This window comes from Lissotriton vulgaris, chromosome 2_1, assembly GCF_964263255.1.
Source record: "Lissotriton vulgaris chromosome 2_1, aLisVul1.2, whole genome shotgun sequence".
NCBI lineage: Eukaryota > Metazoa > Chordata > Amphibia > Caudata > Salamandridae > Lissotriton > Lissotriton vulgaris.
In genome coordinates, this window is record NC_141687.1 from 759,441,357 (window position 1) to 759,454,572 (window position 13,216).

Below are 13,216 nucleotides of genomic sequence, written 5' to 3' on the forward strand. Positions count from 1 at the left end.
ACTTCTCTCCTACACCATTGATGTGCCTCTCCCCCACACCCTCATGCAGCATCTTGTTGCTTTAGATATCTATGTTCCCCGCTCAGACCGTGTTGTGTCTCCTCACCCAATTCTTCCCCTCCCTACGCCAGACACTGATCCCCTCCCCATTGGACCCTCACCTCCCCCTCACACTGCTTCCGCTTATCTCCTCAACACTCGCTCGGCAGGCAAACACCAACTTGACCTGTTTAATCTTCTTACTACAGACTCCCCTGATTTTCTATTCCTAACGGAAACATGGTTTTCGGAGGCTTCTCTCCCCGACATTCTTGCCATCCTTCCCCACTCCTACTATGTCCTTCGGGCTGACCGCCCCACGGACAAGGTTGGGGGGGGTGTTGCCATGATTGTCCGATCCACTATTCAATTTCAGCTTCTCCCCCAAGCACCCATTGCTGGAGTGGACTTCCTGGTCGCTCGCTCTTCCAATCTGCTGGCACCTCTCACCGTCGTCCTTGTCTACCGCCCTCCACTGAACATGCCCCTGTTCGTGGCTTCCCTGCAGGAACTTCTCGCCACGCTGGTGGTTAACAACTCCTCTGTCCTTTTGCTTGGGGACTTTAACTACTGGCCTGGCGATCCCAGGGAGGACTCAGCATCTAAGGACTTCACGGCCACTCTCCTCTGTCTCAATCTTAAGTCCCACGTCCAGGTTCCCACCCATAAATTCGGACACATCCTGGACCAAGTCTGGTCATCCCAGGACATAGTCTCCCCCACCAGTGTCCTCCCATGTACCTGGTCTGACCATTCCCTCATCTCTTTCTCTATCACTACTGGCTCCCCTCACAAGCCCCTTCGCCCCAAGAATGTTTTCTCCCGTAGCTGGAATCGTGTTGACTTGGCCTCCCTCTCTCACTCCCTTGCTTCTTCTTCCCCTGATCTCACTGGTATTCCCCTTGACTCACAGGCTGCTGCAGTTGGTAATTGGCTCTCTTCTGCATGTGATTTAGTAGCCCCCCTCAAGCTAGTCAAATCCATCCGCCCTCATGAGGCTCACCGTTGGTTTAGCCCGGAGCTCAAGACTCTTAAACTGGAGCTTAGACGCTCAGAGCGCCTTTGGCGCCGCAGCTACTGCCCTGACCATAAGGCCAAATATAAAACCCTTCTTAAAGAGTACAAGCAGGCCATCTTGGCCACTAAGACCAAGTACTTCTCTGAACAAGTGGCGCTCTCGGCCAACAAACCTAAAGAAATTTTTTCTTTGGTAAACAACTTGGCCACCTCTGATCGTGCTTGCCCTCCCTTCACTCCCTCCCAGGCCCTCTGCTCTTCTCTTAACAACTTCTTTATCGAGAAGATTGTAAAAATCAAATCTAACATCTTGGTCACTCCTTTTACTCCTCCTCACTCTGCTCCCCCTGCGCCTAAATCCTCCTTCTCCTCTTTTCCCCCCCTCCCTTTGGACTCAAGTAAGTAATACTTTATTTGATTTGTGAAAATCATAAAAGGGTGGGTCTTACCACCATGGGATAAAACTTTACATCTTTGAAACAGCATAAAAACAACATAAATCCCATGAAAAGATAATACATTAAAGTGACGCAAAGCAGTAGCAAGTTGCTCGAATGTGCAGTTACTGTGTAAAGTTGAGAAGCACAGATGGAACTGGGCACGGGGATAAATGTCTCATTGCAGCTGCCAGTCAGCAAATGGATATTCTAAACGGGGTACAGTGCTTGGGGGTTAAGTGTAACTTGATGGAAGTAACGCGTTGTTAACTCAGAGTGAAGGTTTTTTTTTTTTTTTTTTTTTTTTTTTTTTTTATGCCGGAAGAGTGGAATGAAGGGTATCCATTAAGAGATTGAGGGAGAGTCTGGGCCCAGCCTTGGGGGGGCCAGTTGGCACGGGTCGTCTTTAATTGTTTCCTTGTTTCCCAGCTCTTGGGCAGCGTGGGCCAAGAATTTTATAGTTTTGCAGGAAAGTTGTATCCAAGACCCACTAAGGCATTTTATTACAGCCGCCCTGCAGGTTCTTACTTGTGCTTCTCTTAGGAGTGGTAACAAGAGCGTCTTCCTTAGATTTTGGAGTGCCGGGCATATGCATAATAAATGCAATAATGACTCTACGCCCTTGCCACAAAGGCGACAGTTTGAAGTTGGCCAGGTACGCAGCCATTTGGGGGTGAGGTCTTTGCTCGAGAACCAACCCAGCCTCAGAAGACTTAATTTCCTCTTGTAGTGATCCCTAAAACAATCTTGCAAGTATGGCTGATGTTTCAGATGATTATATGTTGGTAACACAATCCAGGCGTGGCTTTTGCCAGCCACTGCGCCTTTGTCCATTATCAGCGATGCTTGTTTGATAGCTTTGTTAGTGATCTGTTTAAAAATGTTATAAGACACGGGTGAAAGCCAGGCTTCTTCCAGCTTTAGAGACTGAAGCGCTTGCCTAAGGGACTTATATGTTGAATTCGAGAACCCAGCCTGTTTTTCGAACTCTAGCCAACAGAGGTGGGCAAGTGAGTGGTCTTCGGCGTCCCTCATACGCCAGTAATATTTGGCCAATGCTCCTTGTCTTGCCGGGGTCTGGTTTGTTAATCCATATTCCAGACGTATTTGGGCCTGTGAAATGTGTCGCGGGATCGAAAAAAGGTGTTTAAACAGTTTAGATTGAGCAAGATTCAGCGCTGTAGAGTCCCTAGATGCCATCAGTTCCGAGCCATATGTGAGAGATGGCAAGAATTTAGCAGCTACGATCTTTAACATGTGGCCGGTTGAGCTTCCACTTAAATGTTTTTGTATGGTTTTAAAAGCGAAATGCAGTTGTTTGGCTTTTGATTTCCCCTGTTCTAAATGATGTTTGTACTTTAGTTGGTAATCAAGTATGATGCCCAAGTATTTGTATTTATCAACCTGTGTTAATATAGAAGAATTTAGCCTCCAGACATATTTAAGTTGTTTCTTTCGGGAACTGGAGAAGCATAGGATGTTCGATTTTTTGAGGTTTATTGTTAGTTGTGCTTTGGAGATGTATAACGCGAGTTTGGAAATCAAGCGTTGTAAGCCAAGCGGCGTTTGTGAGAGGAGCACAATGTCGTCTGCGTATTGTAGACTCACAATAGGTATTTGTCCCAATTTCGGTGGGTCCCCCTGAATTGTGCGTAGGTCACTTTCTAGGTCTGCGGTGTAGATGTTGAAAAGGCTGGGAGCCAACACACAGCCTTGCTTTAGTCCATTAGAAGTTTGATATTTCTTTGTTAAGCATCGTCCATCTCCTTTTTTTATTTGTACCCAGGTGTGTGAGTATAGTTCTATGATTGCTCCCAATAGCTTTGGTGGCGCACCCCAGGCTTTCATTTTGGCCCAAAGTTTTGATCTAGGCACTTTATCAAAGGCCGCTTTTAGGTCCAAAAAACAAGTGTATAGCGTGGAGGAGTTATTGATAGCCTTTTTAGCGAGAAGGGTTAGCGCGGATACATTTGTTAGAGTACCCATTCCGGCCCTAAAGCCTGTTTGTGTCAGTGGGATTAGCCCTTTGCTGTTGACCCAAGACTCCAGTTCTACCAATAGGTTTGATGCGTAGATCTTGGCCTCCACGTCTATTAGTGCTATTAGCCTATAATTATTAGGATCTGATCGGGACCCTGATTTGAATATGGGGTGTAGAATGCTGCCCCTCCATGAATCAGGAATATTCCCGGTCCTTAAGCTGTGACAGAACAAAGGGGATAGTTGGATTGCCCAAAACATTGGGTCTTGCCTGAATAGGGCGTTGGGAAGGCCGTTTGGTCCGGGGGCCCCGTCTGGTCTCAAATGTTTTATGGTCTTTGAAACCTGCGTTGGTGTGATCTGATCAATTTCTCCAGTTAAGTCCTGCGGCGGTTGCCTGCAGGTGTCTTTGGATTGAGGAGACTTTGCTTCTACCATTGATCTCAGGCTTGGTGTTGGGCAGGGCTCGCAGACGGTTGTGAATGTGTTGTCTGTAGATGTATCAAACGTGAAGTTGTAAAGTAAATTAATGTGAGTGCCCCAAATCTGATCGGTCAACTCCGAATTGAACTGTCGGTGTTTGCCGTTGAGCATAAAATTTATTTTTGCCCAGAAATCTTTGGAGTTTCGTAGTTTACTAGCATGGAGTATAATGCATTGTAATTTTTCCTTATACTCTTGCTTGGCCAATTTGGTCTCACGTTTTAGCTCTTTTTTTAAGAATTCAATTTTTTTCAGAGTTTGCTGTGATAGTTGGGGGTCCTTTTTACGTTGAGCCCTGAGATATGAGTTTAGTTGCTTTTTTAATAAGCGCAGTTTTGGAGTGTACCATTTCCCTCCTCCTTTTCTTGTTGTTTTGTGTCCTCCCTTTGGACTCTTTCCTAGCTTTGCTCACCAAAATCAAGTCTGGTTCCCCCACTGATTGTGCCCCTGCCCGTATTCTTAAAACCCTCTTTTCTTCCTGTCCTGATACCCCTCTCTCCTTTCTTAATGCCTCTCTTTCCACTGGTTTGGTCCCTTCTTCATTCAAATCTGCTATTGTCTCTCCCATTCTTAAAAAGCCTGGTCTCGACTCTTCTCTTCCCTCTAACTTCAGACCTATCTCTCTTCTCCCTTATCTGGCTAAAATTCTTGAATCTTATGTTACTTCCTGTCTCTCTGTTTATGTTGAGCAGAACCAGCTTCTGGCTTCTCACCAAGCTGGCTTCCGTTCGGGTCATTCGACCGAAACCGTGGTGTTGGCCGTCCTCGACGAGCTTAAGGCCAAGGCCGACGTCAACTCCCCTCAAGCTTTGATCCTCCTCGACCTGTCCGCTGCGTTTGACACGGTCGACCATAACATTCTTCTGGACCGTGTCAGCGCAGCGGGCATACGAGGTTCTGCCTTCTCCTGGATCACCTCTTTCCTGACAGGGCGTTCTCAAGCCGTTCACCTTCCCGGCTTCTCTGCTTCTCCCCTCCCGGTGCCCTGTGGGGTCCCCCAAGGTTCCTCTCTCTCTCCCCTTCTCTTTAACCTCTACATTCACCCTCTTATCTCTTCCCTTCTTGAGCTGGGGGTCTCTGTGTATAACTACGCTGACGACCTCCAGCTCGTCTTTGATCTTTCCTCTTCTTCTCACTCTCTATCCTTTTTTCACTCCACCATGGTCTTTATCTCTGGGTGGATGAGCGCCAATCACCTCAAGCTCAACCCAGATAAGACTGAGCTTGTCCTGATTGGCGGCTCATCCAGTCCCTGGTCCCCTGCTTTCTGGCCTCCCATCCTTGGCCCCCCTCCCACCCCCGTTCCCTCTGTTAAAACTCTGGGCATCAAGGTCAGACAGGACCTGTCCATGCATGGCCAGGTCAGTGCCGTGGTGTCCTCCTGTTTTCTTTCCCTCCGAATGATCCGGAAAATTTCTCGTTTCTTTTCTCTTGACTCCCTTAAAATTATTATTTCTGCCCTTATCACTTCCCGCCTTGATTATGGCAATAGCTTGTTCGCTGGCATCCCTGCCTATGAAACCCGCCGCTTACAAGCTATCCAGAATCAGGCCGCCCGTCTCATCTTTCATTTGCCCAAAACCCATCACATCACTCCCGTCCTCAAATCCCTTCACTGGTTGCCCATTTTGCAGAGATCTCTGTTTAAACTAGGGTGCCTTGTTTACCGGGCCCTTGACCACTCTGCACCGGCTTTCATCAATTCTTTGATTTCCCGTCACACCCCTGCCCGCACTCTCCGTTCATCATCTTCTGCCCTCCTCACTGTTCCCCGCTTTCACAAATCTCGCACTGGTGGAACCCGTTTCTCTGTTCTTGCTCCCCGGTTCTGGAACTCCCTTCCTCTTTCTATGCGTTCGATCCCTATTTTTTCTCATTTCCGTAAAGCGCTGAAAACTTTTCTGTTTGCCCTGGCCTACCCCTGCTAAACCTCCTGGCCCTGTCTGTTCGGTTCTTCAGAGCTCCCAGCGCCAGGAAGCCGTTTGGCCATCGTGCGCTTTACAAATATTTTTCATTCATTCATTCATTCATTCATTCATTCATTCATTCATTCATCAATGCACGCTTTCACCATACACACACCAGCAGCCCTCAGTGCATGCTTTCACCAGGCACACACACCTCCAGCTGTCCGTGCTCGCTTCCACCAGGCACACACACCAGAAGCCTTCAGTGAACGCTTCCAGACACACACACCACCAGCCGTCAGTGCACGCTATGCCACCAGGCACACACACCACCAGCTGTCAGTGTAAGCTTTGCCACCAGGCACACACACCACCAGCTGTCAGTGCACGCTTTCACCAGGCATACACACCACTGGCTGTCAGTGTACACTTTTAACAGGCACAGACACCATCAGCCATCAGTGCACGCTTTCACCGGGCACAAACACCACCAGCCGTCAGTGCACAGTTTCACCGGGCACAAACACCACCAGCCGTCAGTGCACAGTTTCACCGGGCACAAACACCACCAGCCGTCAGTGCATGCTTCCACCAGGCACACACACACACACACCACCAGCCGTCCGTGCACGCTTTCACTAGGCACACACACACCACCAGCTGTCCGTGTACGCTTTCACCAGGCACACACACACCACCAGCCGTCCGTGCACGCTTTCACCAGGCACACACACACCATCAGCCGTCCGTGCACGCTTCCACCAGGCACACATACCACCAGCCATCAGTGCACACATCAATTGTTAACGCATCCACAATTAACTATTGTAGCAATCGCAGTATGGCGCACTTTTCTTTTAAACATCTTCATCTAAAGCGCAGCATGCCACCATTGCTACAAAAATAAATACACATATGTTTGGCCTACAATTTACAGACTTTTGTTGGAATTGGTGTTGCAATATTTAGCAATGCCAATAGCTCAAAATTAATTAATGCGAGACCTATTGCATTGCAAATGCTTGTTATGAACATGTTTTGTTTTGCAATGCTCAATGTAGTGGCAGGGAAAGTGAGGCACACTGTGTAATGACTGACCAGGGCGAAAGCGACGGCTACTGTGCGTCACAAGTTGAGATGACAGTAGTTGCGGGGCTTGCGTGCATGGACGTCGCCGCTGCAACCCCTGGCTTGCCCTTTGCTACTCCTGGCACTGCCTTTGCGACCCCTGGCAAACACAGATGTGGCTTCACTCTCTTTATTTTTGTCAATTTTTTATTACACTAATAGTGGATAAATGAACTATATTATTCACTAATAGTGTAATAAAAATTGACTGGATTAAGCTTCTATGGCAGCTGAGGTAAATAAAAAATGCTTTAAAATGTATGTTGGGTGCGTGCTTGCTGGTGAGAGTATGTCTATGTGAGCGAGAGTGTATATGTGTGAATTTGTGTATATATGTAAGTATGTGTGTGCAAGTGAAAGTGGAGGTCAAAGAGCGTGTGATGTCACTTCTGCTACCCCTGGCATTTCAGTGAATTGATGTTCATGCTTGTGCGTGTGTAGATGGTTCCATATGAACTTCTTTTTAGCTGGATATTGGGCCCTTTTAGTTTTTCTTAGCCTCATCCTGATACATTAGTCCACTTTCAGTTCTTTAAGCTTGGCAGATTAGGTGTATGCATTTGATATGGGGATATGAGAGGCAGAGGGGGGTCAGGATCTGCTGTTTGCATCATGTTAAGAGGATGAATTTTTTTCTTAGTTCTTGTCTGGTTTTATCTTTCATTGTAGTACAAATTCAGAGATTTGACGGTGCAAGAATTAAAGAATGTGCATAAAGCATATCAAAACTTTACCTACTCCATGGACACATACAGTAAGTTCACATTCATTTCCTTATATATTTATTTTCAGTAATGATGGATTTCAAGGAAGTTTTGTTAGATTACCGTTTTTTCAATTATTGTGATTGTCTTTGCATTTAGTAGTCCTCGGAGTATATTGCTGACTACCTAGTAGTAATTGTGTCAATGTCAAAATATTGTACAAAAATGAAATCAATAAAGAAAACCAAAACCTTTTTTAGACCATTAAATATCGCAATAGAGCTAGTAAGCACAATATGAACTACTAGGGATAGAAGCAAATACATTTGAAATACAGTGATGTAACTGTTCAATCGAGGACCCTACTTGCCTTTTTTAGGTGAAGCCTATCAGACAGCAAGCTGTCTTGTATCAAAAGACCTATTGTTGGCGCACCAAGAACCTAAAGGGGCTTACATCCGCCCATTGTTTCTCATTGGTTAGATTTATTGTCTCTCTTGCTTACTTCTAATTCAGTGGCTTTTCTTCAGTCAGCTTGTCCACCTTTTGTTTCCTCCCATGTAGCATACATTTGTTACCATCTCTCTGATTGGCTGGCTTCCATCCTCTCATTCTAATTTTTATGGAACTATTTTTTTCTTTTTTGCTTAAGTACTCCACTCGAGTAAACGTTGTTTCCAGCCTACCCTCTCAAATGCTTCTCTCCCCTGCCAAAACACTGTCCCCAGTGCTGTGTTTTACTGTTTCACTGGTGCACTCTGTGCGGTAACAGGTACCAGCTGTGCATGGGTATTTTGAGCAGCTGCCCAGGGCCAAAGTTCACCTTTTCTTCATGGGGCCCTGCATCAATTGGCCACAAACCACACAGCACCCTTCTCACATGTATCTCTGTACACTTGTGTGCTTCTTTTATGTCTCTCCTCCATCCATTCGCTATTTGGCAGTGAGGTGTGTCTCAGCCTCACAACTGGCAGTACGAAGGGCGAAGTAGATTTTCTAGGGAGGCAGAGGTGACGATTATTCAGTTTGCACAGGTCAGGGGCTGGGTGGAGTTGGTCTTTCCTGCTCATGAATATGCCTAATTTTGTTGTCCTTGTGACCATCACTGTGAGGCCTAAGGGATGGGCGTCATACCCTCGGCGTTGCAGCAATATCATTTTGAGACCAAGCAGAGAGGGCCTTCAACTCTGGTCCTCTCAGTCAAGGCATTGTGCTGCATGGTCTAGGAGAGTTGTGAACTCCCCTGGGCCTCTCAGCACTGGACCAGGGCAGCCACACACGGCGAGGAAGGGCCGCCTTCTGGACCTCGCTGGGCCACAGAATGGCTGAGATGCCAAGAATGTTTGTGGGCCTGTGGATTTCCATTTCAGATGGCAGCACTGCTGCTAGAGAGGTAGGTAAGCCCACAAATTAACAAGTAGAGCTGAACCAAGGGTCTAGCATGGCTCTACGAGCCCACACACAAGGCGAGCCATGAACATGTTACTCATGTAATTTGTACAAAACCGTCATGTAAAAATACAAGAGAGTCTCCTCATGTATCCAAAGAGTGTATTTCTTTAACATGCGGGAGGCGTTTTAACTTAGTACACCAGAAAAGCATGTTTTAAAAGTGATCTTTTTTTTAACATGCACCGAAAAGCATTAATGCCTCCCCACCCCTGCCCTTGTGTCGATGCCACTAGTGAACTAAGAGGCCAGTCAGTCATCATGTGCCCCTTATGTTAGGCATAGATTTTTATTACGTATGAAGCAACATTAGAGTATATTAAATTAAACCAGAGAGATTTTGTACAGTGCACACCCTGCTAGAACTTTCAAGGTGCTACCATATGATCATGAGGAAACAGTAGGCACATTTAAATAAAAAATATGCCTAGGTAGTGGTCTTCAAACATTTTATCGCTGCACCGCCACCCCCCCCCCCCCCCCCCCCCCCAGTGGGGAAAAAAGTAATCACCCCCTTCTGAATATTTCACAATTATTCTACTAAATCGACAATGTTTAAATATGTCTGATGTATTTAAAGATTGCAGTTAAGTTCTGTTACCATTTTATAAATGCAATCAAATACATGATTGCCAAACATACTATTCTGGTCAGGCAGGCCTTATTCAAGGGTAAACGTATTCACCGTGTGACTATTAGAAATGGGACTGGGGGTTTTGAAGGATATATGGTGTCCCTTCTCTTTTGACTCAATCTCCTAGCTAGGATATAAAAAACAAAAGATGTTATTGATGGTCCATTACAGAGCGGCTTACTACTGCTCATTGTTTTCTGCTTTAAACAAAAGCACTGCTATCAGCATAATGCTTCTTTTGGCCAGAGCCTGAAACCCTCCACCGCCCCCCCCCCCGCTCTCCCACCTCTGCCATTGACCTGTGAATATGTGATATCAGTTCATAAGGCTGCAGCTTCCTACCTCAGTTGGCAGCACTACTGCCCTGAGCATAATGTGATATGAGCTCATAGTGCTGCAGCTTACTTGGTTTGGATTGCAGGACTACATTTCCAGGCACAAGACCCTATATGTTCATTGTGCTACAGCTTGCAAGTCAGACTGAAGCCTTGCTTTCCTGTTCAGGCTTTATGAACATAGTGCTGCAGTGTGGCTACGCTATGCAATCTGGCTTACGACTTCACGAAGCTTCAGCTTCATAGCCTGGACTGTAGCTATATTACCCTGGACTGGTGAACATTAACTTTCATGACACTATAACTTCCCATCATAAACTACACAAAGGTTGACATAGTTCCACTATTCTGCAGCCCTAGTATACGTTCTATGCTAGTCCTTTTGTCACGATGGTGACTTTGAGCCAGTACTATGTGTTTCGTCTACAGAACTAAGCAAAATGGAAAAGGTAAAACTCGATGCTGTTAGTTTAAAGCCGCCCTCATGACGTGGCAAGTTAACCGCTGTTTGCAGCATGATTGCCCTTTGTGTAGACCCCAATTGTCTGTGATACCAATGACTTTCTTGGTTGTGTTACACAACCAAACTACACACAGTAACAGAGAGTTGAAGCCTGATATATTCACTTCAGAAAGCAATGGCGTAATGATTTCCCCGCAGCCCCCCCCCCCCCCCACCCCCCCAGTGCGGAGGGGGGTCCAACCTCCATGGGGTCCCCTCCGGCACTGTGTACAGGTGGTGGGCCCACGGGCCTGAGAGTTCTTGACTGGAAACATGAGGGCGCCTCCTCCACGTACTTTGTAGGGGTGCCCCCTCAAGTGTTATTACACCACTGTCAGGAAGGTCATATTGTTCATAGAAAGGTCACGCAGTAAATGAAAAAAGGCTATTAAATGATAAGAATGATTAGGGTGCGGAGCTATTACCTTGAAATATGGATCACTTCGGTTTGAACCTCTAGCTGGCTAAATCAGCCTTTCAACTTTTCCAAGTTGATGAAAAGAGTACCACTGAGTTGGTTGATGACACCCATTATTATAGCAACCTCTTCAGCATCACAAGAACACCCACAATAACACCTCCATCGCTCTACTCAGTATAGTAAGCCAGCGGGGTGCCTAACAGGTCTGTGCTAAACTCTAATGAGTGACCAGGCTCTATTCACTGAGCCCCTGGGAGGAGGAGGATCTGCCAGCCGCTTAAGACAATATCTGTTTCCTGTATCGCTTGTAAAAGGGGCTCATGGATTATAATGGACTGTTCGTTATTATGTTCAGCTCACTTGTATAGTGCTTTACTAACATTTGCATGCTCTAGTAGTGCTTTCTGAATCTGGTGCTTGTGTTATAACATCTCAGTAGGAAAATGGCTGAGGATTAGCTGTGCGTATATTCAAAAGTTGCGTATTTATTTATTTATTTATTCAGAGTTTTATATAGCGCGAACAAGATCTTTGCAGATATCAGAGCGCTTCACAGAGAGAGGGGGTGAGGGGAACAGGAGGGTGATTAAACATAATATTGGGTACAGTATAATATTCAACATAGCTTTCATGTGCTGATAAAGTAGCAATAAACAGTCAATTAAACGATAATATAAGACGGCGCAGAGTCTTTGGTCCAACTATAAAAGAGATCAGGAGAGCTAGGCTATAAGGCTTGCTTATACCACTTTCTAAGAGTTACAGAGAGACAAGGGGTAGGGAAATCAAGTTTCAGCAAACTAACGTGTACAATATAGTAATAGGTAGTGAGTGAGTAGTATAATAGGCTCGCAATCAAGTAAGAATATGATATCATTAGACGTTAGACAGTGAGGTAGCCAGTGTTACACAAGCGGTGCAAGGTCTCTGATCCATCAGCAATAAAGTTCAGGTGAACTTGGCCATAAGGATGGCTTTCACCTCTTTCTTGAAGAAGGCAGTGGAGGAGATAAGCCTGGTTTCAGGAGGGAGTGCATTCCAGATCCTGGGTGCCATTCCTGAAAAGGAGCGTTTGTAAGTTTTTTCCTTCCGGAATCTGCGAGGTTTCAGGAGTAGATTTTTTGTACTTCTATTGGATCTCGACCCTCCTGATATAGTCAACTTTTGAGTGAGGTAGTTGGGTGCCTTGTGGTGTACGGCCGAAGCTCCATTTTATGGTGTACGGTTTTGCAAATTAATTTGTTGAAAATAAAGTCTGGAGAAGCTCTTTGGTAGAGCTACTTCTAAAGGTGCAACACAAGGTGAGACGATTGAGGGAATATTCTTAAAATAATTTTTACTGACAAGATAATACCTTCCCTACATAGCACTTCTCTAACTTCCCCAGTACTGTAAAAAGAGTATTACATTCTCTACCCCACCTGATGATTCCAGCTGTCTGTGGGAATTGTCTCCAACAGTCTTAACACTTTCCACTGAAGATAGTAGAAGAATTGCTCCCAACTTCACCGTGCCTTTTTGTGTTACTGTAATGTTAGCTCATTACCGAAACATGCAACTGAAATTTGGGGTCTTCCAATGCCCCAATATTTCTGTTTTTTACAAAAACCTGGTTAAACACCACATCCATCCCCTGTATCCCTGTTGCACTGCCTGATGACTATCAGTTAATTTGACTAGACAGAAAAGCCAGAGCAGGCGGTGGAGTTGCCATTGCATTTCAGAACTCGGTTAAGTTCCAAATCTTTGCATCCTTCTTAGAGGAATGGGCTGAAGTCACAACAGGAAGGGCTCACCAACCTCCTGGTGAGAAGAAAGATTTCAACCATCATTTGACTTAACCTATTGCCCCTATCATTCTGTCTTCAAGCAATTTTTAGGTCTCTCGTGGCGTTAGCAGTGCGCATGCGATGCTCTCACCATGCGAGGGCCTTTTGGAATCAATACGGATTCCAGATGTGCACACGGATGGACAGAAGATGTGCACGCAGAGACTGGATGCTTTACTCACGCCGTGAGATGGACGCACTATATTTTAGCTTGTCTTCACACATGTGGCATCAGATCATGTAAGTGACTGCCGGATTGGATAGCTGGGGATTACACGTGACATCAGATGGTTGCTAGGATGAAGCATAGTAGGGCACCCATCAGCGTGAATCAGTCCACTGTGTTTCTTT

General features: G+C 45.9%; 1 protein-coding gene across 1 annotated transcript in view; it reads left to right on the forward strand.

The window, feature by feature from the left end:
• The window catches only part of UEVLD (UEV and lactate/malate dehyrogenase domains), a 150,356-nt gene that overhangs the window by 25,340 nt on the left and 111,800 nt on the right, over window positions 1-13,216 (forward strand). Inside the window, exon 2 of the mRNA XM_086954149.1 lies at window positions 7,661-7,745. Coding sequence (XP_086810275.1) covers window positions 7,661-7,745 — 85 coding nt within the window. The remainder of the gene's footprint in view (window positions 1-7,660; window positions 7,746-13,216) is intronic.